At 38.7% G+C, this 26,789-nt stretch overlaps 1 protein-coding gene and 1 long non-coding RNA gene across 2 annotated transcripts; one reads left to right on the top strand and one right to left on the bottom strand.

Annotated features, from left to right (window-relative positions):
• On the bottom strand, positions 1-25,753 carry CLUL1 (clusterin like 1). Its single transcript, NM_001003135.2, is given in 9 exon segments — positions 1-293; positions 1,467-1,651; positions 4,702-4,916; positions 10,502-10,639; positions 15,609-16,041; positions 18,052-18,219; positions 23,198-23,346; positions 24,734-24,852; positions 25,687-25,753. Coding segments are annotated over 8 exon segments (1,398 nt in total). The 5' UTR covers positions 24,840-24,852; positions 25,687-25,753; the 3' UTR covers positions 1-289.
• Positions 7,403-18,486, top strand: LOC119872606. The gene is made up of 3 exons (XR_005362586.1): positions 7,403-7,509; positions 10,512-10,645; positions 18,352-18,486. It is a non-coding gene; the product is annotated as an uncharacterized LOC119872606 (long non-coding RNA).
• Positions 25,754-26,789: the final 1,036 nt, after the last annotated feature.

Genomic DNA, 26,789 nt, shown 5'->3' with positions numbered 1-26,789 from the left:
TCACGTTGGTAATTTTATATTTATTTAATATACATAGAACTACTAACCTACCATAGAATTTAGTAATGTGTACATGTGATTTTCTTAAAAAGGGATTTTACTTTAACTCAATTCCAATAGCTATGAAACTGCCATTCAACATAAGAAAATTAACAGTAATTCATAATATGTAACTGACATACTTTCCTGCTATTTCATTTATTACATTATCTTATACATTTGGGATTTTCAGATCTCAGAGGTACCCGAAGAGGTAATTCTACTTGGCAGGTATAGGATGCCTCAGGTCTTACCTTTAAAAAAAAAGCAGCAAAAACCAAAATATTAATAAATTCTTTATAGACAGTATTTTTTTCTTGTAAAAGTTCAGAATGGGTAATAGAGTAAATGTTCTTGGCTTTTGAAAAAAAACTACCAAAATGATGGAAACCCATTTTTTTTTAGAAGAAAAAAATGATTTATTCCTTAGGACTAATTCCAGAAATTGAGTTATTGAGTTGTTGTAACAAAAAGAAGTTTTATGGCTCTTGACATGCATAATCAAATAGTTTTTCAAAAAGCTATTTTCAGGGGCAGCCGGGGTGGCTCAGCGGTTTAGCGCCACCTTCGGCCCAGGGCGTGATCCTGGAGCCCCAGGATCAAGTCCCACGTCAGGCTCCCTGCATGGAGGCTGCTTCTCCCTCTGCCTGTGTCTCTCGTGAATAAATAAATAAAATCTTAAAAAAAAAAAAGCTATTTTCAGGGGCACCTGAGTAGCTCAGTGGTTGAGCATCTGCCTTTGGCTGAGGTCGTGATTCCGGGGTCCTGGGATGGAGTTCTGCATTAGACTCCCTAGGAGGAACCTGCTTCTCCCTCTGCCCATGTCTCTGCCTTCTCTGTCTCTCATGAATAAATAAATTATATTTTTAAAAAGCTATTTTCAAAAATGGCAAAAACAGTTTGTGTTCCTGCCAATAACATATAAGAATTCCCCTTTCATCACATTCCTATCATAGTTTTTTATATTATTTTTAGATTTTATTGTTTATTCATGATAGACACTGAGAGAGGCAGAGGGAGAAGCAGGCTTCCTGAGGGGAGCCCAATGTGGGACTTGATCCCAGGACCCGGGGATCATGACTTGAGCCAAAGGTAGACACTTAACCACTGAGCCACCCAGGCATCCCTGTATTTTTTAAAATTTACACATTTGAGAGGCACACACTGCTATCTTGTCTTCATTTTTATGTCTTTGATTATTAATGAGGTTGAACATATTTTCAGGTATTTTATTTTTTTTAAGTTGGCTCCATCCCCAACAAGGGGCCTAAACTCATGACCCTGAAATCAAGAGTCAGATGCTCTTCCCATTGAGCCAGCCAGGCATCCCTATTTGCTAGGTATTTAAAACTGGTTTTGCTGTCTTTTTCTTTTATGAATTGACTATTCCTATCTACAAGGCATATCTAAACAGTGACTCTGCTTACCAAGTTTTAAAATGTTTCTTAAAATGCTGCACAGCTTTCTCCAGCATGTAGCTAATGAAGTTAGAAGTCTCAGCACTTTCTTCAAGAGGGATCTTGAGTGTGAAGTTAGGGGAAGACAGAATGCTTAAGTCTATCATCGTTTCGTCTTGTTTGGAAAAATTCCCTTCATGTATGTTTGGAACCATCTAAGAAAAAGGATTACACAGTAAATGATTACTAAACCCCAGTGCACATTCAGGATTAATTTAATAGCACATTAGTCAGGCTAGGCTAGGCTGTGCTGAGGTAACACAGTAGCCCCAACAACCCAATGGCTTCACACAGCAAACATTTCTTTCTCCCATATATTTCATGTCCATTTCAGGGACTCTGTCCAGCCTCCACCCCTCAGGACCCTGGTTGACAATGGCATGTCATCTCATGCCTGTAGCATGAGGAACACCTGGCTTTCTTTGTGCCCATGGCAGAGACAGAGAGTAGATAAGCACACACAGGCCCTTCATCTAAGTCTAGAAATAACCTTTGTCAGTTTGGTTCACGCGGCCAGAACTTGCCACATGGCATCACTTAACAGCAAGAGGAGCTAGAAAATATGAATGAACAGATGGAATGTTTGGTGAGCACAACTGACACTGTCACAAATATTAATGTGACACACCAAGTTTTACACTGAGTGTTCCTAGGAAATTTACAATTTATGGTTGCATGTGTGGTTTCTGTGAGAACCAACTATCTGAAAGTCACGGCGGTTACTCTTCATGAATTCTCAAGTACATATACTTCGATTTCAATAACTTAAATGAAACTGTACTGACATGCAAGTTGATGTAACCTTAAGAGAACTATTTTGAAAATGTTTTCGAATAACCCCCTAATCCTAAAAAAAACTAAAACAAAACATTAAGAAGCCAAATAAAAACCGAGAACTTCTTAATTCCAGTTTGTAAAGGAATAGCTAACATGATTTCCCCCCTTTTCCTTCCGGTGACTATAACCCACATGGAAACTGCATAAATCATTTTTGTCTAGTTTAATAAATAATGATAAAACTAACACCGTGTAACTACAACCTGAGGGGCATCACTTTTTTCACCTGCTGGGATTTGTGCATTCCTCTTCGGAACTTGCTGTTTTATGGCTTTGCACTTTCTGTTACATGATAAAGTAAGAGCTGTTTTGAGAAAAATAACATTTACAGGTAGTTTGGCAAAGTGGTTAAGTCCAGCAATTCTGGAGAAGTTCTACTTGGTTTTGAATTACGGTTCTACTGCTTCCTAGCTGTGTGACCTCAGACAAGTTATTTAACTTCTGTGTGCCTCATCTGAAATATGTGCAAAAACAATACCGGTAGGATCATTGAGAGCATTAAAGGATCTGATGTATGGAAAAAAGTCTTAAAACATTGCCTGACACATAGTAAGTGCTCTTTAGTGACAATGATTATTAGAACCATGTATCCTTGAAAACCATAATCTTATTTTATATGGAGATTCTTAGGTAGAACTGCCTTTGTTATCAATATAAAGAGTTTCAGGTAAGTCTGTTAGCATTACCCAGAGATACTGGAATAGAAGCCAACTGAAGCATAGAATGGAAGATGCTGCTGCTGAAAGCAATGAACTCTTGGCTGTAACTTTTTAAAGATTGAAAGCACTGCTCAAACTTTTCTTCAAATTTTATTCTTCAAGACAAGACCTTTTCCTCATTAGCTGAAAGTCTGTATTTGTGAGGATGATCAATTATACTGAATTATTTTACTCTCCTTGGGTATGATCTATCTAATGAAGTAAATGAATCAGAATCAGCTGAGATGGGAGAGTGGTTGTCAGAACCGTTTGTGATGTTTTGCATCACTACTCAAAAACACACATCTTACATATATGTATACACACGTATTTACACACACACACACACAATGGAAATGGAAGTTCCATGATATATGCATATGATTTGTTAAACACAATGCAGTCTAATATTTTCTCTTCTAGTCTGCCCTATTCTGTTTTTGTTTGTTCAATGTGCTGGTTGTGACTCTCTAACCTGTCTTGAGCCACACAACCACAACTTTGCAGTCTGAAAGAGACAGAAATAGTAGGACACAGAATGTTTTAGGTCAGATTCCCTGGAAGCAGAGCCTGAGACTGATGCAAGTGATAGATTAAGGGTGGTTTCAGGTGAAATTTTTTGGGGGAATGAGGCAAGCAACAGACAAGAGGAAAAAGCTAATCTAGAATATGGCTTCAGGTGATCTCTGGCTTGCAGCTGCAGGAAGCTCTTAAGTGGCCCCTTGGGCAATCCTTTGAAGAAGGTTTAGGGGCCGGATGAGCAGTTAGCAGCAGCACCAGTGAAAGCTGGCGAAAGGATCCCTGGGTTAAGGCTCTGACTTTACATGCTGCATAAAATATTGCTTCTTCAGTTTTCTGCCCAGTGATTTTTGTATCCAGCTCTTTTTAGGAACCGGTCAGTAACTAACCTCATCAGGAGTCACTAGCCTGGTGTATTTGTATATTAATGGTATGCGTGTTGTGGGAGTGGGGGTTGGAGCAGTTGGTCAGAAGAGAAATTCAGTCACTGTTTTATTCTATGCCACAGGAGTTAATTGCCTGAATGTAGGAGACACGGTACAAGTGCAATTTAAGATGGCAATATGTTTTGATGTGAATATTAGTATACAAATATGTTTAATTCTCAATGTTGAAAAGCTATTGAGAGCTGTAATTTACAAAGTTCTTGCTCTGGATAAAGAATCTATACTAATTGCTTTACAGTCCTCTGTGTTAAGGTATCTTATTCTTATCTCCATTTTTCAAGTAGAAAAACTGAGACCTAGAAAGGTTCCAGAACATTCCCAAACTTGCTGCGCTGCTAAGTACCAGTGTCAGCATTTGAACAGTTGCTTCACCTGGAAGTCTTCTCACTTAAAAAGTACATTGTCAGATTTCTTCAAGATTACTGGAATCAGTTAAGTGCATCCCTGTAGCTCTAAGCAGAATTGGCCATGTCTGGATTAGAAAATATTTTGCATTTTAAATTGGTTTTCTGTATAGAGTTTCTTGTTTCTAAGGACATGCACTACATTATATCAAGTCAGCCTCAATACAATCATGATGGAAATATGAATATCCTCCCACAGCTTGTTTTCAAATGCAGAGTGCTTAAGAAGTGAATTAACAGAAAAAAAAAATCATAGTATGCACATGTAATCTCCATATCGGTTCTTGGGTCTCTCCCTTACCTTTGTGGAATCAAAGATGTTCTCAGCTCCTGAGGCCTGGTTTGCCAGGTCAGCCACCCAGCCAAATTCCTCTCTCATCTTCTCCATCAGATATGTGGTGTCCTCCAGGTGGTGCTGGGTCATCTGGAGAACCTGGGCATATTGCTGATGGGATATGTTGACCAATTCGAGGGCCTCATCTACTTTTGTGTGTAGTTCAGGTACATCGGGACAGTCTAGCAAAGAAGAAGACAACATGGTAAAGGAAAATGCCCCTGAAATTTGGGGTTGGGTGGTGTGGGTGTAAATCCCACCCTTAAACTTTCCATTTCCAGCTTTTGGACCTTGAGTGAATTTTCAATTAGGTAAAACAGGGGTAAATGAAATTACACGGTGAAGTGCCTGCTTCAGGTCAGGCACACCCTGGAGATTTAGCAAATGTTCCTTTTTCTTTTCCTCCTTTCTGTAGTGTTTCTGAAGGGTCATTAGGGCTACTCACTGACATTCTGACCGGGACACATGGGAGATTGTGCTTCTCCGCCACCTTGAAGTTGACTGTGGCAATCTTCAAGGTGATGTGTCTCACTTCTGGAGGAAGCCTATGGAACAGTTCAGGATTTATCCTGTGTCCTTTCCCCTGACGGCAGAATTGGGTTTGCTCCATAGCGTGGAGGCTGCATCACCCTGAGAGGTGCAGGAGGGCCACCAGGCAAGCTGCAGTTGACACAGCACAGAGAAATAGACCCCTGTGCTTACCAGGCACTATGATTCTGCAGCTCTGTGCTATGTTGCACAACAGCCATCTGAACTGAACCAGGATTATAGGAATTTACATAGCTGTGCTGATGAGCAGCGTGATCCTGTGGAAAGATTATCTGAAAGCTATGGAAGTGTCTGTGTGGTAGGGCATTTAGGATCGTAAGGATCACCACAGACTTTAAACTGTGTCTTTTACCGTTTATCAAAAAGCCTTGCCTTTAGGAAAATAGGGGCAGGAGAGGATCCACTAGCCAGAGCTGGGTGACTGCCTCATCTGAGGTCTTACCTTCAGTTTATTGGTTTCTTTTTGATGCTTAAGATTATAACACAGGATTCCCTGGAACCGCATACATTTTCAGAAATCGTTTTGGGATCTTCAGGAGAGGGAGACCCTGGTACTTAGAAGTAGACAAATTTGGGACGCCTGGGTGGCTCAGTCGCTTGAACATTCAACTCTTGGTTTTAGCTCAGGTCAGGATCTCATGGTTTGTGGGATCGAGCCCCACGTCAGGCTTCTTGATTGGTGAGGAGTCTGCTTCAAAGGTTCTCTACCGCTGTCCCTCCCCCTACTCACTTGCTGGCACCTGCTCTCTCTCTTAAAATGAATACATCTTTTAAAAAAGTAAACAAATCTGCAGTAACATACGTTGGAAAGTGATTCAAGATAACATTTTGAGGGGCGCTTTGGTGGCTCAGTCAGTTAAACGTCTCCTTCCGCTCAGATCATGATCCCAAGATCCTAGGATCGGGTCCCACATTGGGTTCCATGCTCAGCAGGGAACCTGCTTCTCTCTCTCCCTCTCTCTCTCTGCCTGCTGTTTTCCTGCTTGTGCTCTCAACCTCTCTCTGCCTGCCTCTTTCTCAAATAAATAAAGTCTTTAGGATCTTAGGATTTAGTAGATCTTTAGGATTTTATTTATTTGAGAGAGAGAAAGATTGAATCGTGGGGCGGGGGGGGGGAGGGGCAGAAGCAGACTCCCCACTGAGCAGGGAGCCCACCACGGGGCTCAATCCCAGAACCCTGGGATCACGACCTGAACCAAAGGCGGATGCTTAAGGGACTGAGCCACCCAGGTGCCCCCAAACAAGCTTTAATTTACAAGCACATGTCAAGCCTGCAGTTTGGTCACATTTGCCACTATCTCATTTACTAAGGACAGACCCATGGCCAAGCCCAAATTCATGACTAGAAAAATAAAAAAAATATATAAAATATACAATAAAATATCTCTTGATGGAAGAAACCGTAAATTATTGTGGTTATTTTGTTCTAATCTATATATATGTCCCCTTCTGCCTATGAGATTTCCCAGTTTATGCCTATTGTTTTTAAGTAATTATTCATATACCCATATCACTTTCAAAAGAGATCTAGTTTGGGCCGCCTGGGTGGCTCAGCGGTTTGGAGCCTGCCTTCGGCCCAGGGCGTGATCCTGGGGACCTGGGATTTGGTCCCACGTCGGGTTCCCTGCGACGAGCCTGCTTCTCCCTCTGCCTGTGTCTCTGCCTCTCTCTCTGTGTCTCTCATGAATAAATAAATAAATAAATAATCTTAAAAAAAGAGATCTAGTTTAATTAATAATTATATGGTCTCATATAACAAAATGGACAGGAGACAGAAGTTCCTTGGTAAAATCCCATATGCCTTCCCCTTATATTAAGAAATGAAATATGACCTAAACAGATGAAGCCCCCAGTGTGGCCCCTCCACATCAAAACCTCTCTCTGTCCTCTCATAAGGAAAACTACTATTTTAAATTTGGGAGTATATATCCATTGCCAGTAATTGATATGAGAAAAGAGGAAAAGAGTCACAGTAGATCTGTTTAAAATCAGGGCCAAAAATGTATGGTAACTAGTGGAAAAACAAAAAGATTTATGACGTCTTGGAAAATAGTTATCAAACGTAAAATTAAGATATAGAAGATCTTATATCTATAATTGTAACAATGTGCTTCATTTTAGAACGAAGAATGAATCAAATGTTGATTGAAGAGGCAAAGCAAAATGTAGAAGAATTAAGTATAAGAGCAAAACATGGAAGCAACTTAAATACACTTAAGGAGAATGGTAAGTTGTGATATGCCTACACAAATAGCAGTGAATTAATGAATTAGAACATGTAGTCAAATGGCTAAATCTCACAAGCTCGACTGTGACAAGCCAAGTTGCCAAAGAATACATAAGCAATAATATTTCTATTGTTAAGAAAAATTATCCAAAATTTGGAAATAAGGCAGAAGAATGACTACATTCTTTTCAAGGTTACAAGACTAAAGACTCTTTGATTCTCTAGGGAGATCATCTTTTGTTGGATTTACTGTTTACTGTTGCTCAGGGCCAGATTCTATGTACTTCTATGTACTTAAATGAACATCTTAAATTGAAAAGCTACAAATGTTTTTTGTCCAGTAGAGATATAAATTATTTTGGTCTAATAGAAAACATCACTGTAAAACTTAGTTTTATTGCTCATTAGAACAGTAACTAGTTTTATATTTAATTTTGCAATCTGACTTCAATGTTCTATCTTTGACTATAAATACCTCAGTCTCTCCTGTATTCCTTTGTGTGTGTGTTTTTTTTAAGATTTTATTTATTTATTCATGAGAGACACAGAGAGAGAGAGGCAGAGACACAGGCAGAGGTAGAAGCAGGCTCCATGCAGGGAGCCTGACATGGGACTCAATCCCGGGACTCCGGGATCATGCCCTGGGCCAAAGGCAGGTGCTCAACTGCTGAGCCATCCAGGTGTCCCTCCTGTACTCCTTTGAAACAGCTTTAACACTTTGCTGATTCCCTCATTAATAGGATAAATTAATCTTGACATGTGCTCATTTTATATTTGTATGAGTCATAGTTTTAAACTTAAAAATTATACTTTGACAATATAAAATTAAAAACATGTAAAACGTTGCTATGTATGCTGTGTGTGTGTGTTATATACATACATGTGACAATAGGATAAAGAAAAGCAAAAAAATAATAAACACTAATATCAGAATAGCAGTTTCCTTTTTGAGGGCATCAAGAGGATGTGCTCTGGAAGGGACACAAAGGGCTTCTTAATCCAGGTTGTAGGCATGTGGGGTTTTTTTCTTTTATCCTTTATACCATTATACAAAACACATTTTATAATCAGTTTTTAAGGTGTATGGGAGTGCAATAGAGCATTCTTTACTTGATGTTTCATCTATGCAGCAGCCAATTCACATTGCATGTATTCTGTTATCCGCTCTGCGTATCTGATGCATTGTCTGAAGTATATTGATTATCTGAGGCAATTGTACTATATTATCTGATTTCTTCCATATTTTTTCCAGTTTTATTGAGCAATAATTGCATATATCACTGTATAAGATTAAAGTATACAGTATGATTTGATTTACATATATTATAAAATAACTATTGGAATAGATTTAGTTAACGTCCATCATGTCATATACATAAAACAAAAAGGAAACAAAATTTCTCCTTGTGATGAGACCTCTCAAGATCTTCTTATCAACTTTCCTATAAATCACACAGCAGTATTAACTACAATCATGTTGTATATTGTTACCTGCCTTTCACCTATTTATCTTATAACTGAAAGCTTGTACCTCTTGACCACTTTCTTCCAATTCCCTCTCCACATCTTCTGTATGATTTTATGACAGGGAGAGATTATTCATCAAAGCTTTCAAATGGATGAAAGGAAGTAAATGATACACAGATGGGATGTTTGAGTGGGACTATTTTTGGAAGTGATTAGTGTATTTGTGCATATTTTTCTGTTATAAAAACTTCTAGGGACATGTGGGTGGCTCAGTCAGTCAAGTGTCTGCCTTCGGCTCAGGTTGTGATCTCAGGGTCCTGGGATCAAGTCTTGCTCCCCACTCCATGAGGAGCCTGCTTCTTCCTCTGTCTCTGCTTCCCTTTCTCCTTCTGTGTCTCATGAATAAATAAAATCTTAAAAAAAAAAAAACAACCCAAACAACTTCTGTTTCTGTGTGTAACCTTGTAACTATGACTTAAAAAGCAAAAACTTGAATAATGAAAATCATTAGTATGATAGATTTATTTATTTTTTAAAGATTTTATTTATTTTTTCATGAGAGACACAGAGAGAAAGAGGTAGAGACACAGGCAGAGGCTCTCTGCAGGAGCCCTATGTGGGACTTGATCCCAGACCTGGATCACGCCCTGAGTCAAAGGCAGATGCTCAATAGCTGAGCCATCCAGGTGTCCCCATAGATACTTTAATCTGCAAAACACCTGTATACATAGATATATTATTCCCATTCTCCATGTGATGAAACAGAGGTGCAGAGTCACTTAATTAGCAATGCAAGAGAAATAAGGTCCAGTTTATATTCAACCTTCTTGGTTTTTAGCTTCTCCTTCCTTCAGGGCTTTACTGAGTTAAGAAGCAGAAGCATAGGAATCAAAATTATCGTTTGGCTTTTTAAGAAAATATGTGAGGGGGCAGCCCTGGCAGGTGGGAGGAGTGACTTTAGTTAGGGGTAGGGAGAAGAGATGAGGAGAGGGAGGGAGGACAGAGAAGGGCCAGAGGAGAGAAGGATTTCTCACCACTCTTGGTCAGGTCTGGTGGGGAAAGGCTATGTGGTTTCTGAGGAGGAGCCACTTTACATATTTAATTACTAATTAACTCACCAACTGGAAAGAGTTAATGCCACTTAAAGGAAAAAAAGCTCACTTGGCTAACAATTTGCTTATACAATAGGAAGACTGCTTCCATGGTGGGCTTTCTTTCTCCTTGCAGTGAGAAGGAAGGAGTACCCTAATTTGCTCCTACTTCTTTTTTGCACACGTAAGTGTTTCTTGGTCTTTAACCATAAAAAATTTCACAGGAACAATGAGGGAATTTTAAATTAGAGAAAAGGCAAGTTGACCTTTGGAATAATAAAAGTTTACATACCTACACTGAGCACCCCAGATGGGAATAAGCTGGCAAAAAAGTGCTCTAAGGAAAGTAAATGAACCCATGATGCTTGTAAAAGTGCAATTTTGACCTCTGACCAGAATGCTATTGAGACACTGGAAAATAATAATTATTTACCTTCCCACAGGTAATCCTGACATTTTTGGCATCTGGCATGAAACTGGAAACATTCTGACAAATTCTGGCCAAATTCTCCATACGGTCCTCTGTGCTGCACAGGCAATGTCTTTGAACTCAGGCTTCCATGGTTAGAATCTGCAGGTAACATAGTGTTTACACATTAATCTCATTAGAGTTCTGCATTTTAAAGGTGCGGACGTGATGTCATTTATTTTTCTTTTGAAAGTTCTTTCAAAATCTTTCTGTATTCAGCCATAGGCGGGCATATTGTTGCAGCCATTTGCTAGGACAATTTGACAACTATTAAACATTGCATATATTCTTTGATCCAACAATCACATTTTGGATCACATATATATATATTATATATTAAATTATATATTATATATAAATATATTTAAATATATATAAAGATTTTATTTATTTATTCATGAGAGACACAGAAAGAGAGAGAGGCAGAGACACAGGCAGAGGGAGAAGCAGGCCCCATGCAGGGAGCCCCATGTGGGACTCGGATGCCGGAACCCGCTATTGTTATTTCTGATGTCAGTGGATTAACCTGTAGATAATAGGGAACTTTTCTCTTTCAATTTCTATTTAAAACATTTTCTTATAATTGTTTTAATTTTTTAAAGCTATAATTGGGAAGTATATTGGAGTTTCAAAGTACTGGGAACGTCTGTTTCTAAGCTGTTCCTTTTGCATTACATATATATGATGTTATGAATGATGGGTCAAAGATTTAGGAAAATATCTAAAGTTGATCAACTTTTGAGAAAACTTTTTCCTTTTTCTGGAGGAATTAATAATTTATATGAAAATGATGATGTGAAAAAAAATCTAACATAAAATTGACCGTTCTCAACTGTTTCACATTAGGAAACATTTACTATTAATTTACAACCTGATGATTTTCTCTTATATTAAATCATCAACATTTTAAAATGAAACGTGTCATTTTGAGATGAATTGTGAAGTCTGTTAGTTAAAAACCTGAAGCATTGGCTAGATCATGTGGTGTGTAAGGCAACCATCTCTTTTTGTTGAATAGAAAGTCTTTTCCTCCCACCTGGCTTTCTGAACTGTCCCCTGTAGAATTGGTAGCGTCCCTTGTCACCCCCACAGAACCTCTGTGAGGAGTTCTGCTGTAGAGCTTGCCTCTGCTTTATGTACTGTTTGCTTTCTTGTCTTCTCTGTTAGATTCCCCTCACTGAGGGAAGGGATTTGCTCTTGTCACTTGAATCATGCCATTCTTTCGTAACTTCTTTTGTCATTTCACTTATAATATGGTGATATAATTGTCCAATAATCTGTTTTCCTTTTTCTGGACTGAGCTCCTAAAAGTCAGGGGCTGTGTGATATTCATTATCTTATTCCCAGCATCTACATTAATATCTGGTATATAGATAAGGGATGGCAAATTACAGATCAATATGACACCAATTCTTTCTCCTGTGCCATGGCATCATGGTAGTAACCCATCACAGAGCCTCCAGCCCTTCTAGGCAGCTCCTTCTGGTGCCATCCCTCCTATCAATCATCTACTCTCCTCCGTCTCCCCACTCCACTTAAAGGGGAAATTAAAGTCAGCAAATGTTCTCTAAAGTAGGATTAGAACTCATATCTCCCAGCATCTGGCACTGCATTAAGCTACTACACCACACAGTTTTATTGAACACAATCTTATCTATCCTATCCAGTCGTTTATAAGGCACGTGAGGCAGCTGCAAGAGCTATTTTATTGTTTTTCAACAGATTCAGGAACTGAGGTTTAGGAAGATCAAAGTAGGAAAGAAATTCTCCCATATGAAGTCTAAAATGAAACCACACTCAAATAAAAATATTAAAAAACAAAATATTTCAGACTTTTTTTTTCTAAGTAGACTCCACACCCTTTGTGGGGCTCAACATGGGACTTGAACTCACACCTCTGAGATCAAGACCTGAGCTGAGATCAAGAGTTGGGCACTTAAGCAATGAACTACCCAGACACCCTAATGTTTCAGATTTTTTAATGGTGCCTCTTTTCTTTTAATGATACTCATTATTCAATTTTAGGTGTTTTTCTAATTTTAGTTCTTAGCACAATCATGACAACTAAAGCCCATCCACGAATGTTGTCAGATACACAGCGCTCGCTTGGTCAGTGTTGGCCATTGTAGCTGACAAGAAGCTTGTATTAGTTTCTTGTTGCCATTGCAACAGATTACCACAAATTTTAATGGCTTGAAACAATGCAAATGATCTGGTTCTGGAAGTCAGAAGTCTGAAATGGGTCTCACTGGCCTAAAATCAAGGTCAGCAGGGATTTTTTTTTTCTTTTTCTTTTTCTGGGGGCTCTAAGGGAGAATCCATTTCCTTGCCTTTCCAATTTCAACTATAGTCCTTGGCTCCTGACCCCCTTCCTCTACCCAGAAAGGGCGAGTACTTTTCATGTTACCATCTCCATAGATTCTGTTCTGCCTCCCTCTTCTACTTTTGAGATCCCTTGTGGCCACATGGATAATTCAGAATAATCTCCCCATATTAAGGTCAACTGACAAGCAACCTCAACGCCATCTACAATCTTACTTTCGCCTCCCTGTGTAACACAACAGAGTCACAGGTCCTGAGGATTAGGGTGTAGATGCTTTTGGGCAGCTATTATTCTGTCTACCCAGGGGCAAAGCTCAAAATATCTTCTCATTAGGCAGATTTTCCAGGAGGATTAGGTTTATTGCTCACCTACCACCTGTCCAGAAAAGTGATGGAAATCACTTGCAAATGCCCTGTAACCCCTGCCTGACTATTCTTGATAAATAAGCCACATGTGCTCATCTGAGAAGAAAATGTCTCACCTGTTGAGCTAGCTGTGCACTGTCTGGTTAGGGGAGGGACAGCAGAGGAAGGAGGGTATAAGAGTATAACACACAAGGTGGAAGTTGTGCAGAGGGCCAGCTGGGGCTGGTGCTGGGGTGTGAGAATGGGGAGGGAGCTTGGGCAGAGGTTGTGGAAACCTACATTCTTAGTCGGTGGGGTGGGAGGGAGTTGCAGTGATTAGGAAGTTATTTAGATTTCAAAGTCAATGAATCACTATATACTCCTGTGCACATTTGAATGTAACAACCCACGTGTGAGGTTGTATACAGTGTGAAAGACGGGGGGAGGGCACTATTTTGTTCCAATGAACACATTCTGAATATTATCCCCAAACACTTGACATCTATTTAAAAATTCAGGCAAAAATTATTTAATATCACCCCAGCATTGATATATTTAGTCTACTGCATTGATGCTTTTCCTGAAGATTGATGAATTTGGAACCTCAGAATAGAATACCAGAAAAAACACTTGACTTACAAGAAAAGTCCTCCAGACCCTGAAATAGAACCCAAAAATGATTCCAGGAATGATGGCTGTTCCCTGCTCATGGAACAATGGGACGGGAAGGATGTCAGCCGTTGTTTTTTGGCTTCAGCTTCTGGTACCGTGAGGTAGGCCCCTTCTACATAGAGACCAGTGATGCAATGTCATGGTAATTTTGAGAATTTGATTCAGATGTTGCCAATTATACTGCTGATATAATTGGAAAATATCTAGAAGGAGCCCATTTCTTTCTACATACAAAAAGCTGTGCATAAATAATATATACAACTTAGAGAATGTGGAGAGAAGGATAAGCCTATGAAACCATCACCACAATCTATGCCATAAACCTATCCATCACTTCCAAAAATGTTCTCCTGCCTTCTTATTTATCATTATTATCATTGTCATTTTTTTTCTCTTTTTTTTTTTTAATTTTTATTTATTTTATGATAGTCACAGAGAGAGAGAGAGGGGCAGAGACACAGGCAGAGGGAGAAGCAGGCTCCATGCACCGGGAGCCCGATGTGGGATTCGATCCCGGGTCTCCAGGATCGCGCCCTGAGCCAAAGGCAGGCGCCAAACCGCTGCGCCACCCAGGGATCCCTATCATTGTCATTATTAAGAATGTTTAATATAAGATCTACCCTCTTGGGAAATTTTTAAGTATACAGTACAGTATTTTTAACAATAGGCACTAGTCCAGCAAAGTCCAGCAAAGTTGGACTTCAAAGTTTTGGACTTATTCATCTTGAATAACAGAAGCGTACGTATCTCTGACCAACATCTCCCCATTTACCCCTCTACTCAGCTCCCAGCAACCCCATTCTGCACTCTGCTTCCATGACTTGGACTAGTTTAGATTCCTCATATAAGTAGTACCATAGAGTCTTTGTCCTTCTGTGTGTAGATTTCTTTAGTAGAATGCCCTCCAGGCTCATCCATGTTGTTACAAACTGCAGGATTTCTAGGAGCCCACATCATTTTTCATGTCAGAGAGGAGTGTTCTTTCACATGGGCTTGTGGTCTGTAAGATTAAGTCTCAGGAAATGTAGATCCTACCTTAGCCCACGCAGCAACTCTCATTTCTGAGATGCTGTGTTCCAGCCACTCTACAGAAGGCCAAGGAAGGTATCTCCATTGTTTGCAACATGGAATATCTTGGGGCATGTTTGGTATTGGTAGAAGGGAATTCTTATCCTTTACAAACATTCTGATTTCTGTAGTTGAGTTTGTCTGTGAACATCTTCTGTGGTTTTGTGCATAAATGTTACAATTTTAGGGATTATGGCAGTGATGCGGTGGGGGGTGGGTGGGTGGGTTGGCTGTGGAGGACACTAAACGTGACCTGGTTAATACATGATACTCGGCTCCTACCCACACTGGGAGTTGAGGAGTCAAGACTGATTTTAAGGAAACCCTGTGGTGTTCAAGCAGAATAGAGCTGAGCATACCTACAAGAGTTTTAATAAAGGAGGCAACCAGTTTTTTCAACTTCTCACGCATTTTGTTTCTCAGCTTTGAAAATTTGCTTTAAACAGAGAGAACTGCCCCACAGGGCTCTTGACAGTGATGGAGGAGGGATGGTGTTTGGGTGACTTCAAAGTTTTCTCTAAGAGGCTCTGCAACTTTGATTATCCATAAGTTGTCACTCTTAGAAACATTGTACAATGACTTAGAAATGTCTACTATTTCTAAAGGTAAACAAAGCTTGACCTTAGTATTCACATCTAAGTAAAGATCATCTTTTAATACTTGCCATTGTCTTGTTTTGGTAAATCCTCTATTGCATTCAGCGTCTTGGTGATTGTTGTGCTGATACTGTGATAAATAGAGAGACTGAAGTTATAAAACAGCTGGAAGAAGCTGGGAATATCCCAACTTTGCACAGGATCTGCTTTTTTCCTTGGCTCTTTAGATAAAGCTGGAAGAAAGTTAGGCTGCATTAAGTCTGTATCTGACATGAAATATGATTGAAAAGTCTGGTCAAATTCTTGCTGCATCTGTTTGAAGACATTAAGACTTCTGTTAAAGAGAAATCTCACATCCACAGTCAGCTGGTTGAACACATTCTCTATTTGAGCTACTTGTGCATCCTCCTCAATGAACTTTTCACCGACAGGGAGATCTTTTTCATTATCCTCATCAAAAGGAAACAGGTATTGATATATATTCCTGAAAAACTGTTCGACCTGTAGGGTAGAGGATAAAAATGGAATAAGAAATTCATTTTCTTTCTGGACCATTTCTTTTTTTAAAAAAAAAAATCAATTTTATTATATTATTTTTAAATGGAAGGGTAATTGACATGGATAATTTCTTATTGTAAATTTTAAAGTCAACTTGACAGTGGTCGTTGTAAATCAAAAACAATTCTGGGCAAGCTAGGAAAAGGTGACTCATTTTAAGATAATTTATTAACATTTTTGTACCTTTAACTTTGATCTGAAATTCTTCCTTGTTTTTACATGCCTACCAAATACCTAAAAAGGCCATATTTTTAATATTGTTGACAAGCCACAGCCTGATGTACAGGCAGTAGTTGACATGCCATGGTCTAAAGGTATGGTACTGTGTAGGTTGCCCCAAAACGGTGAAGAAAGCTCTTGTCTTTCACCTCTGTCTTAGGGCTTAGGTTCTTTGTGTTTTGTTTTGTTTTGTTTTGTTTGTTTGTTTGTTTTTGGTTTGTTTCATTCAGTGGAACATCGTTAGTGCCTTTATGGTCTCCTCTTTCTTGTCTCATAAATTAGTCCATGGAAAGGAAAAGGTAAACACATTCACATTGAATTATAGATGCCTGATAGAGTTAAATAGGTTACTTAGGGATGATTACATATTAGTAGTGATCAATACCGTCCTTGGCTATAGTCAAAGAAATGAAGCTGTGACTGCAGAATTTTACACTCCATGGGAGAGTATTTTTCAGCAATCATACCGTGCTGTACATCTATATGGTACCTAAGTTTGTGCAAGAACACAGCTGCCCTTCTATGGTAATGATGTGGCCACGTTGAATGTTATGGAGCATACCAACTATCAAACATCACAGATGTAGCATCCCAGTGCTATTCAAAGAATTCTCCAAGAATTCTTAGATTACTCGTGCCTTCCTCAAAAAGTAATCTGGGTAGTTTGTCTGCCCTTCTCTCTGCCAGCTTTTATTTACCAGAATCGATGCATAAAAACAAACTTTAAAGTCCCAAGAAATTTTTATAAAGTCACACAACTGGCAGAGACAGGAATGGTTTCCAAATCTCCTGACTTCTAGTCAGTGCTCATTCACTGGATTCTGGTATTTTGGAGAGTGACAGTGGCTATAAAAATAGAACAGATGCAATTAACAGTGGAGGCAAATTAACTTGGCAAGTGAATTGTCCTAGGGGTTGCTCCCTCTTTAATTGGGTATGGCACTGCCAAGCCAGGAACATACTCTAATTAGATCATGCTCTGATATGGAGAGGGAAATTTCACTGGATTTCATATTCAGCTCATGTCTTGAAGGGACGAGAAATTCAGGCCAATACAATAGGAGCCTTTTATGGGGCAGAGCTCATCCTATTCAGGTCACCACCCTCTGCGATTCCCTCTGCCCAGATGGTAGCCAAAGGGAACAAAAAAGAAAACATGCCAGTCCTATTAGACATGCACAGATATGGCTAAAGAGGACATGAATGTGTACACATGTGTGTGTTGCCGTAAGAGGGCAAACCTATCAAAGGAGAGATTCAGGAATCATAGAATTTCTTCAAATCTTTGGCCTCCAGGGAAAAAATTAAAGCAGGTTAAAATCAGAGACTATAATACTATTATTCAGAATGCAACTCAGCATTTATTAGATACCTACAATGCTTCATTGAAGACAGATAACTTATGGTTCCTGCCCTCAAAGAGCTTACAATCTAGTGGGAACATATTCATAAATAACAAATAAGAGGCAGAAAGATTCAGAGTCTTTCTAAGAGAGATACATATACTATCATTAAAGGGAGAGACAAACACCAAATGGCTGTTTTATCTTATAAATTGAATGCACAGAGGTGGTTCATACATAAGCAAGCATGAATGTTAGATTCTAGATTCCAAAAGGCCAATATCCGGTCAGGCATCTCTATTCTAAATAATGAAATAAATTAATTTTTAAAAATTAAGTTGGCCTAAGTACCTTAAGAATTCTGAAACCTTGAGCTCTGTTTTTCCCTTACCGTATTTTTCATAGAGGACCAAATAGGTTGGCAGGTTGTGTGAAATCTCATGCAGTTACTCTCCAGGCAGGACTTGCATTCATCCCAGGAATCTGTCAAAGACACCTGGCATAGACTTTCTTCTTCTTCCAGATGTTCCTGAACTTCATTCATGAGTTTCAGGGCTTCCTAATTAAAAAATAGACACAAACACTCTATTCTGTTGCTTAATTCTGTGTATAGAATCACCGTAGCTGATTTCACCCTTTAGAAAATATGCATATTCTGATGTACTCCTTCATTCTTTCTTCTGGCCCCTAGCTGCTGACAGATCTACTTGAATCAACCTTTCTGTTTAAGAAAACGGCACTGATCGATCCCTACTCAAAACTGCAGGGGATCCCTGGGTGGCTCAGTGGTTTGGCACCTGCCTTCGGCCCAGGCTGTGATCCTGGAGTCCCAGGATTGAGTCCCACGTCGGGCTCCCTGAATGGAGCCTGCTTCTCCCTCTGCCTGTGTCTCTGCTTTTCTCTATATGTATCTCTCATGAATAAATAAATAAAATCTTAAAAAAAAAACCTGCAAATCTTACCCATCTATTCATTTGTCCATTCAACAAATTTATTTATTTATTGGGTACTTGTTATGGGATGGACATTACACTAGATGTGGGTGAACCATGACATGGTCCCCACTCTGGAGGACAACAATAATTTACTTGTTTACTTGCCTTTCACATCTAGTTCTTGGAAGATGTGGAAAGTAGGCTTTAAGGCTTATAAAGCTTAGAAATTTATTTCCTTTATTTATGCTGCCTTTAATTTTTGTATGTGCTTAAACATTGCAAGGAAGTGCAATTCTTGTTTCGAATCATATCTGCCTAGCAAATTACACTCTAATTGCAGAAATGCTGTGTTGGCAGTGAGGTCGAAGATGGGGGCGGGGGTGGAGGGTGGGGGGGGAGGTTCTTCTCATCTGTATTCCAAGTACTCCCTCTCCTGGTGATTTGCTGTAATGTCCAGGTTCCACTCCGGGTGATGATGAGACAGCTGGCCCTGAGAACCTCAACTCTACTCCAGGACCTTCCCTCAAGACCAGCACCCCTGCCTAAACCCCTGGCCTCCTTGCAAGTGTGGACTTTTAAAGACTGGTTCCCTCTAAGCTGGAGACCTAGTGCAGGGGAATGATGGTGTATAACAGATTCCTCCATAAAATAGTCTCAAGCTAACAGTGACTCCCTTAGGTGAAAAATCACATGAGGGAGCAAAATTTCTGTACTTAAAACTGATTTAGTGTGCATTTTTACCTAATGGAAGAGAAAAAGAAATCACCCTTCCCTGGCATATTAAGCCCAAAGAACCACTTGGCCACTGAGAATCTTTTGAGGATTTTCTTACCTCCTTGGTCATTGCAGAACGATTTTGGGTTCCTACATCTTCTCAAGAAAGTTACCCTACCACAGCAGGAAACAATACTTCCCACACTTCCTCAGTCAGTCCTCGTTTTAAATATCCTGTTCATTGTGACCATAAACCGAAACCCCAATATTTCCAATTCCAAACTACACTAGCTGTGTACCTTTGGGCAAATTACTTAACATTTCTGAGCCTCAGTATCTTCCTTAGCAAATAGGAATAGCAATAGGCTTTACTACTTAAGGATTTGTATTGAGATAAGCAAGCAAGGCACCTAGTGTTTGATTATCTGATTTCTTTCCAATCACCTCCAAAAGCACAGCAAAAACCAATTACTAAATCACATGTTAGAAGCTTCGGTAATGAAATGTCATGGAGGAAGATCTCTGGTTTAGGAAAGCCCTGCCCATTCCTTCCGTTTCTCCTAAATGTCCCGCCCACTGATTATTCCTGTAGTTTACAGTTTATCAAAGTCCCATATAAACTTGGTGTGAGGGTCAAATCACTTTAAGCCACCCTGGAGTTTCCTACTTCTGATTCGTTTCAGAGACTCTCACTAAATATTACTAGGGAGGGGCTGCAGAGGAGTCCCTAATGACACTGGCTCACCTGAGGCCATAGGTGGTGCTCTGTAGTAGGGAGACGGGGGCACCAGTCTCATATTTGCTAAGTCATAATTTGTCCTCAGTTTAATTTTAGGGAGGCTCAGAGTTAAACAAGTTTTTCCTTTTTTTTTTTTTTTAAGTTTTTCCATTTTTAAATGGACTTTTTGAGTGTCCAGACCTTAAGAGTATGTCAATGAATTTTTATATATTAAGAAGGTTTTTTAAAAAAGATTTTATTTATTTATTCATGAGACACACAGAGAGAGGCAGAGACATTGGCAGAGGGAGAAGCAGGCTCCCTCTGGAGAGCCCGATGTGGGACCCGCTCCCAGGACCCTGGGACCTGAGCTGAAGGCAGATGGATGCTCTACCACTGAGCCACCTGGGAGTCCCAATAAGAAAGTTTTTAAGAAAAAAAATTCTAACTAGTTCTTGGGATTCCTGGGGCCAGAACTGAAATCGGCATTTGCTTGCTTGACCCACCCCTAACTAGAGCATTCTTTTCATAGTTTTACACCCTTGGCTTGTAGGGAGGCTGGGGAAGGAGAGAAAAACAGTCATTAGGTCCAGAGACAGCACTGCCAGCCGACTTAGTCCCCAGTCATTCATTACAGTGCCGGGTTAGCACGGTCACCAACATCATGAGCCTCAGTTTCCTTAGCTGTAAAGTGACATTAATGGTTTACACAGATGTTGGAAGGATTTTGTGTAATATTGGGTTTTATAAAGGGCCCGTAAATGATATCTAGCATCATTATTCCTAGGGGCCAGCTCACAAGCCTACCAGGGAGGAATCCAGCTGGGGGGAGGGCTTCCACATTTTCCTCAGAAGGAGCTATTTTTGGTTTCCTTAAATCTTTTGCTTGCCCTGCCCAAAGGGAGGAGGGCTTGCAGCTGTTAGTCAGGTGGTCTTTCCTTGCTAGGAACCCCATGTGACAAGGCTGGTAGGTGTGGACACAATATTAACCAGTTTGGTGACAGGCTCATGGATAGCTTTGGGGGGGTCAGCCTGTCACAGCCCTGCTCCAGAGCCTTGAGGGATGGCCAGAGGCCACTGTGCTCAGAAATAAAGAATTCCAGCAGCTGTCTGTGCTGTGGGGGCCCTCAATGTATACATATCTATAGGTATAGGTGTAGGAGGAAATATTAAAACTTCTATTTTTATGTTTTAATTTAAAATTTGGGGACGCCTGGGTGGCTCAGCGGTTGGGCATCTGCCTTTGGTTCTGGGTGTGATCCTGGGGTTCTGGGGTCGGGTCCCGCATCAGGCTCCCTGCATGGAGCCTGCTTCTCCCTCTGCCTGTGTCCTTGCCTCTCTGTCTCTCTGTGTCTTCATGAATAAATAAAATCTTAAAAAAAAAATTGATGGTAGGGGGAGGAAAAGCGGGGAGTTGTTCAATGGGTATAGAGTTTCAGTTTTGCCAGATGGAAGGAATTCTGGAGTGGTTGCACAGCGTTGTGTGTGTGTCTTAGCAACTATTGAATTATAATACATAAAAATGGTTACGATTATATGTTATGTGTGATTTAGCACATTTACACCTTCCTAAAAATAGAATTTAAAAGTAATTTTCTCTCAATGTTAAAATCTAAAGTGTTTTCCAAATTATTTTTGCTCAGTTTTGATTTCTTCTTTGATTTAAGGGTAAAGCTGGAAAATAATTTTTTAAAAATAATTGAATTGTTTTGAATGTTATGTTCATTGTTAATGGTATTAAACTAGGAGCCATGTAATGTTCATAATTTAGAAACATATTAAACTTCATACTGTAACATATGAACACTTTTTAACGTCCTCTTATGGACATTTGGATGTGTAATCGACCCTTGAAAACATGGGTTTGAATGCATGAGTCCATTTACATGTGGATTTTTAAAATAAATACAGGGCAGTACTGTAAGTGTATTTTCTCTTCTTTATGATATTCTTAATATTTTTTCTTTATTGTGGGAATATAGTATATATTACATATAACATACAAAATATGTATTATTTGACTATATTATTGATAAGGCTTCTGTCAATAAGACTCATAGTAATTCCGTCTTGGGTGAGTCAAAAGTTATATGCAGATTTTTGACTGGAGGTCAGCATGCCTTACCCCTGCATTGTTGAGAGTCAACCTGTATTATACTTCCCATTGGTATGGTAGACAGTTTGAACTGCAGCTATCAAAGGCATTTGAATAAAGAAATTGATTAGGCTGATGTACTATTTTCTACACACTGGTGCTGTCTTGTGGTACTTATGTCAGACCACTGCATGTTGCCAACTGGTCAGGAGGACACTGGGAAAGTGGGGTACTCCACGATCCAGGAGCATGGTTCCCTCTCTCTTTACTCCCTTGAAGCTGATTGCTAGTTAAGAGGAAGCAGGTAAATGATCATTTTATTATCTAGTTTTTAACTAAACTAACACTCAGATTTAAAAATATGAATAATTTAGGGTCACGTGAACAAGAAGCAAAAGGCAGAGCTTATACTTCTTCATGATAAGCTCTTTCTTTATTGGTCACATGACAGTCCAACCATGATCTAATCAGATCTGGTAATTGGCTAAAAAATTTCAAAATACTATCCAGAAGATTATTTGAAATATGGACTTAATATCCACCCTGGCTAGTGCTGAATCTCACCCCAAATGTATTTTATGCCTTGAGATATTAATGGTAACAATTCATGTGTCTAATTTATAAATAAATTAATGTGCCTAGATTTAGGAGAGAACGCTAATAATAATTTTAATAATAGGGATGGGAGATCAAAAACCTTAGAGACTACAGATCTAGCCAAAAACTGCTGGAACAGTTTTGAGTTAATATCTGAAGTCAGAAGGGACTAAGGATAAAGTCTTTTTAAGAAAGTAGCACTTTCCCAATAGAGACAAATCCTCCAAATTCCTGGATTTGGAGTTCTTTGCAAAGGTCTACTCTGCTAGGACTGTGTTCTTGGAAGAAATTTGAAATTTCCTTCAAACTTTTCTTCCACTAAGAGTTGCTATCCCCCCCCCCCCCACCAAAAAAAAAAGAGTTGCTGTCCAGAAAATCCATTATTAGGGGAAAGAAGTAATTTATCAATTGCACTAAGAAATACAGTATTTATGACCTAGCTGTATTTAAGAACAGGTGTTATTCTCAATTACTGTACCTGCTTTTCTTCTTTGCATTTCTTCAGGGTTTTCATCAGATTGGTATGTTCCTCCTCTCTTCTTTCCATCATGATTTTCATCTGCTTCATACCAATCAAAGCTTTCTTCACCTCTTCATCTACATCTATGTCTCCAGCCTCAGAAAAACCTGAAAGATATGTTGCAGTTTTTTCCTTTGAGATTTGATCAGATTATAATGTATCAGAATTACAGTGAGTTCACCAATTTTTCATGTCTCCTAAATACTTTACTGTTCTTTTTCAGCATCAAACCCTGAAACCAGATCACAATGAATTGGCTGTTGGCTGCCACATGGACACAGCTGCCACATAGATAATACCTTCTATTCCTCGCTTCTGAGCTCCTAGACAAGTCAGAGTTCATTTAACCTCATTCTTGTCCCTTTCCTCAGGGCCTGTTTCCATTTATCCATTTTTTCTCTCTCACTTAAAACTCAAGTGTTTATATTAGAAAAAATTCAAATTTTCTTCACAGACAATTTATATTAAATGCCCAACTGGGAACCTCAAACACAGTGAACAATTTCCCTTTCTTTCAGCTTCAATTGCCTTCCCAGGAGGCATCAAACCTAGAAAGTAAAAAAAAAAAAAAAAAAAAACCTAGAAAGTATCTCACATAATGCAAGATTCTTTAATAACCTACCAGAAATCTCTTATGCACCTTTTTTTTAAAATAAATTTTTAAAAAATATTTTATTTATTTATTTGACAGAGCGAGCGAGAGCGAGCTCAAGCAGCAGAAGCAGCAAGCAGAGGGAGAGGAAGAAGCAGGGGCTCCCTGTAGAGCAGAGAGCATGATGCAGGGCTAGATCTCAGGACCATGGGATCTTGACCTGAGCCAAAGGCAGGTCTGAGCTGCCCAGGCGCCCCTTTTATATACCTCTAATAAACTGGTAGTGAATGTGAAATTCATTGTCATTCTCTCTTTGCAATAGTCAATGTGGCTTCCAAAGGACCTTATTCTTGCTACCGAATTTAATTATAGACAACCATAAAGCAACATTTTAACAAATTTATTTTTCTAAGCCTTCAGTCCCAAAAGCATTTATTATCAAGCAGAGGTCACAAGTTAATGAGCATAGACTGACCAGATTTGATGTCATTATAACCCGTTCTTTCACTATCGCAAGAATAACTGCACAGATTACTTTAATTGTTTAAATTTTTCAAATGCTAGAAAAGAATTTCACTGTTAATTAAAACTGTGCTGAGAGGACACCAAACATCTGGATGATACCAAGAAACGCAGTGCAAAAGTTGGCAAGTTTTATCTATGCGATAGCAAACATCTGGATATGTGAACGTTCTCAGATACTCGACTGGAATTTTCTGTTTTTATTCCAGATGTTTGGCGTCATGTCTATTTGGTTTAAGTGCCTAGAGAACATCTTACCGTGAAACTAGAAGGCCGTAATGAATATGGTTATCTCTCTGCTGTAAATCACTGTAAATGCCAGCAGGACATGCAAACATACAAGCAGGACACCGTGCAGAAGATAAAGAAACCAAACGTACCCTTCAGGTTTCCATGCATATCAGTTTTGTCCTTCCAAGTAGGTGCACAGTGACAATCTTTCAGCCATAGCAGATACACAGTAAACACCAAGAGTGATGGCTTCATGTTCCTGCTGTTACTGCAAAAGAAAAATAAACCTGTACCAAATGCCTTCCATTAGGTTAGTTTTTGCCAGCATCAATTGAAAACACATGGTGATCCAAAGCATTTTTCTGTCAATTTTTCTTTATGACTTTAGACAGTTATGCTAATATGCCTGAGACATAAGGAGATTTGGAATATAAATTTTAAAAAAGAGAATCCAAGTCCCTATTTTGTTTACATTCTTTATGACAGTTAAATGAGGTCATCATCTGAAGTATTTGAACTTTAAGACAACGAATAGTATAGATCACAGCCCCAAAGAATCCGTACTTCATTTTATGTTCTGGTCAGCAGTAAACATCCTGAAGCACGAATTAGTTAAAATATGTCAGAGGGATTCTTTTTCTCCAAAATTCTGAATGTTCAAGTAAGTTTTTACCTAGGTAGTTCATTACTTATTTTTTTATGAAAGCAAAAACACCCTCACAGATTTTTCCCATATGTCTTTATAAAACCCGTCAAGATATATGAATAGTGAACAATTGAATTTTTTCTTCTCAGAAAATGAATTTACTTTTAAATTTGATTTGATATACTTTTGTTATAAACATTCCAAATATAAATATGTGCTTTAATAAAGTTAAATACATAAAATAAGTTAGATTATCTTAACTCCTCCCAAAGGGATCTGCTTTATGTATGTTATTTTGGAAAAAAAATTCATTATTTAATCAAAATTTGGGTCTTTTTAATATAATAAAATAACACCAGTACTAGTAGTTACATAATCTACATCTATCATTTGAACTAACTCTTCTCTGTTAAGATCTTATCTATAAAATGAAACTTTTTAACGAAATATATTTACCACTAATTTTGCAGTATCTCCCCAGTGATGTTACCACCAGCTTCTGAAAGGACCTTCACTTTTCTCTGATTTAATTTTCATCTGTGTCAGGGATTTAGCCTTCTTTTAATTTGATGACACAGTTCTTAATCCTATTAACCTAACATTTTGAGATTAAGAATATGGTTTAAAATTTGGTAGTGTTTAGAAAGAAACACTAGAGGGCGGGTTGTGCACATGATCAGGAATTAAGACCTCCAGTTCCTTTATTTTACACAAATATTTTTTGATTGAAGTATAATTGACATACAATATTACATTAGTTTTCAGGTATGCAACATAGTGATTTGACATTTACATAATTTATGAAATGATCACCATGATAAGTCTAGTTACCATGTGTTACCATAGAAAGTAATTGTAATATTGACTGTTACTTAGGCTGTAACAAATGTAAATGTAAATAATGCTGCAATAAACATAGGGATGCATATATCTTTTTGAATTAATGTTTTAATTTTCTTCAGGTAAATTCCCAGAAGTGGAATTGCTGGGTCATATGGCAGTTCTATTTTTAATTTTTTGAGGAACTTCCATACTGTTTTCCAGTGGCTGCACCAATTTACATTCCTACCAACAGTGCATGAGGCTTCCTTTTTCTTCACATCCTTGCCAACACTTTTGATTTCTTGTCTTTTTGATAATAGTCTTTCTGATGGGTGTGAGGTAATAGCTCATTGTGGTTTTGATTTGCATTTCCCTGATGATTAGAGGATGTTGAGCATCTTTTCATGTGTCTGTTGACCATCTGCATGTCTTTTTTGGAAAAATGTTTATTTAGGTCCTCTGCCCATTTTAAAAATCGGATGGGGGGTGTTGATGTTGAGTTGTAGGAGTTTTTTGCATATTTTGGATATTAGCCCTAACTGGATATATCATTTGCAAATATCTTCTCCTTCAGTAGGTTTCCTTTAAGTTTTGTTGGTAGTTCCTTCACTGTGTAAAAACTTTTTAGTTTGATGTAGTCATATTTGTTTGTTTTTGCTTGTTGCCCTTTGTGTGAGGGGATAGATCCAAAAAAATATTGTTATGACCAATGTCTAAGAGTTTACTGCCTATATTTT

Source organism: Canis lupus, chromosome 7 (genome assembly GCF_011100685.1).
Source record: "Canis lupus familiaris isolate Mischka breed German Shepherd chromosome 7, alternate assembly UU_Cfam_GSD_1.0, whole genome shotgun sequence".
NCBI lineage: Eukaryota > Metazoa > Chordata > Mammalia > Carnivora > Canidae > Canis > Canis lupus.
The sequence above is the reverse complement of the archived record's forward strand: the minus strand, read 5'-3'. Positions and strand labels throughout refer to the sequence as shown.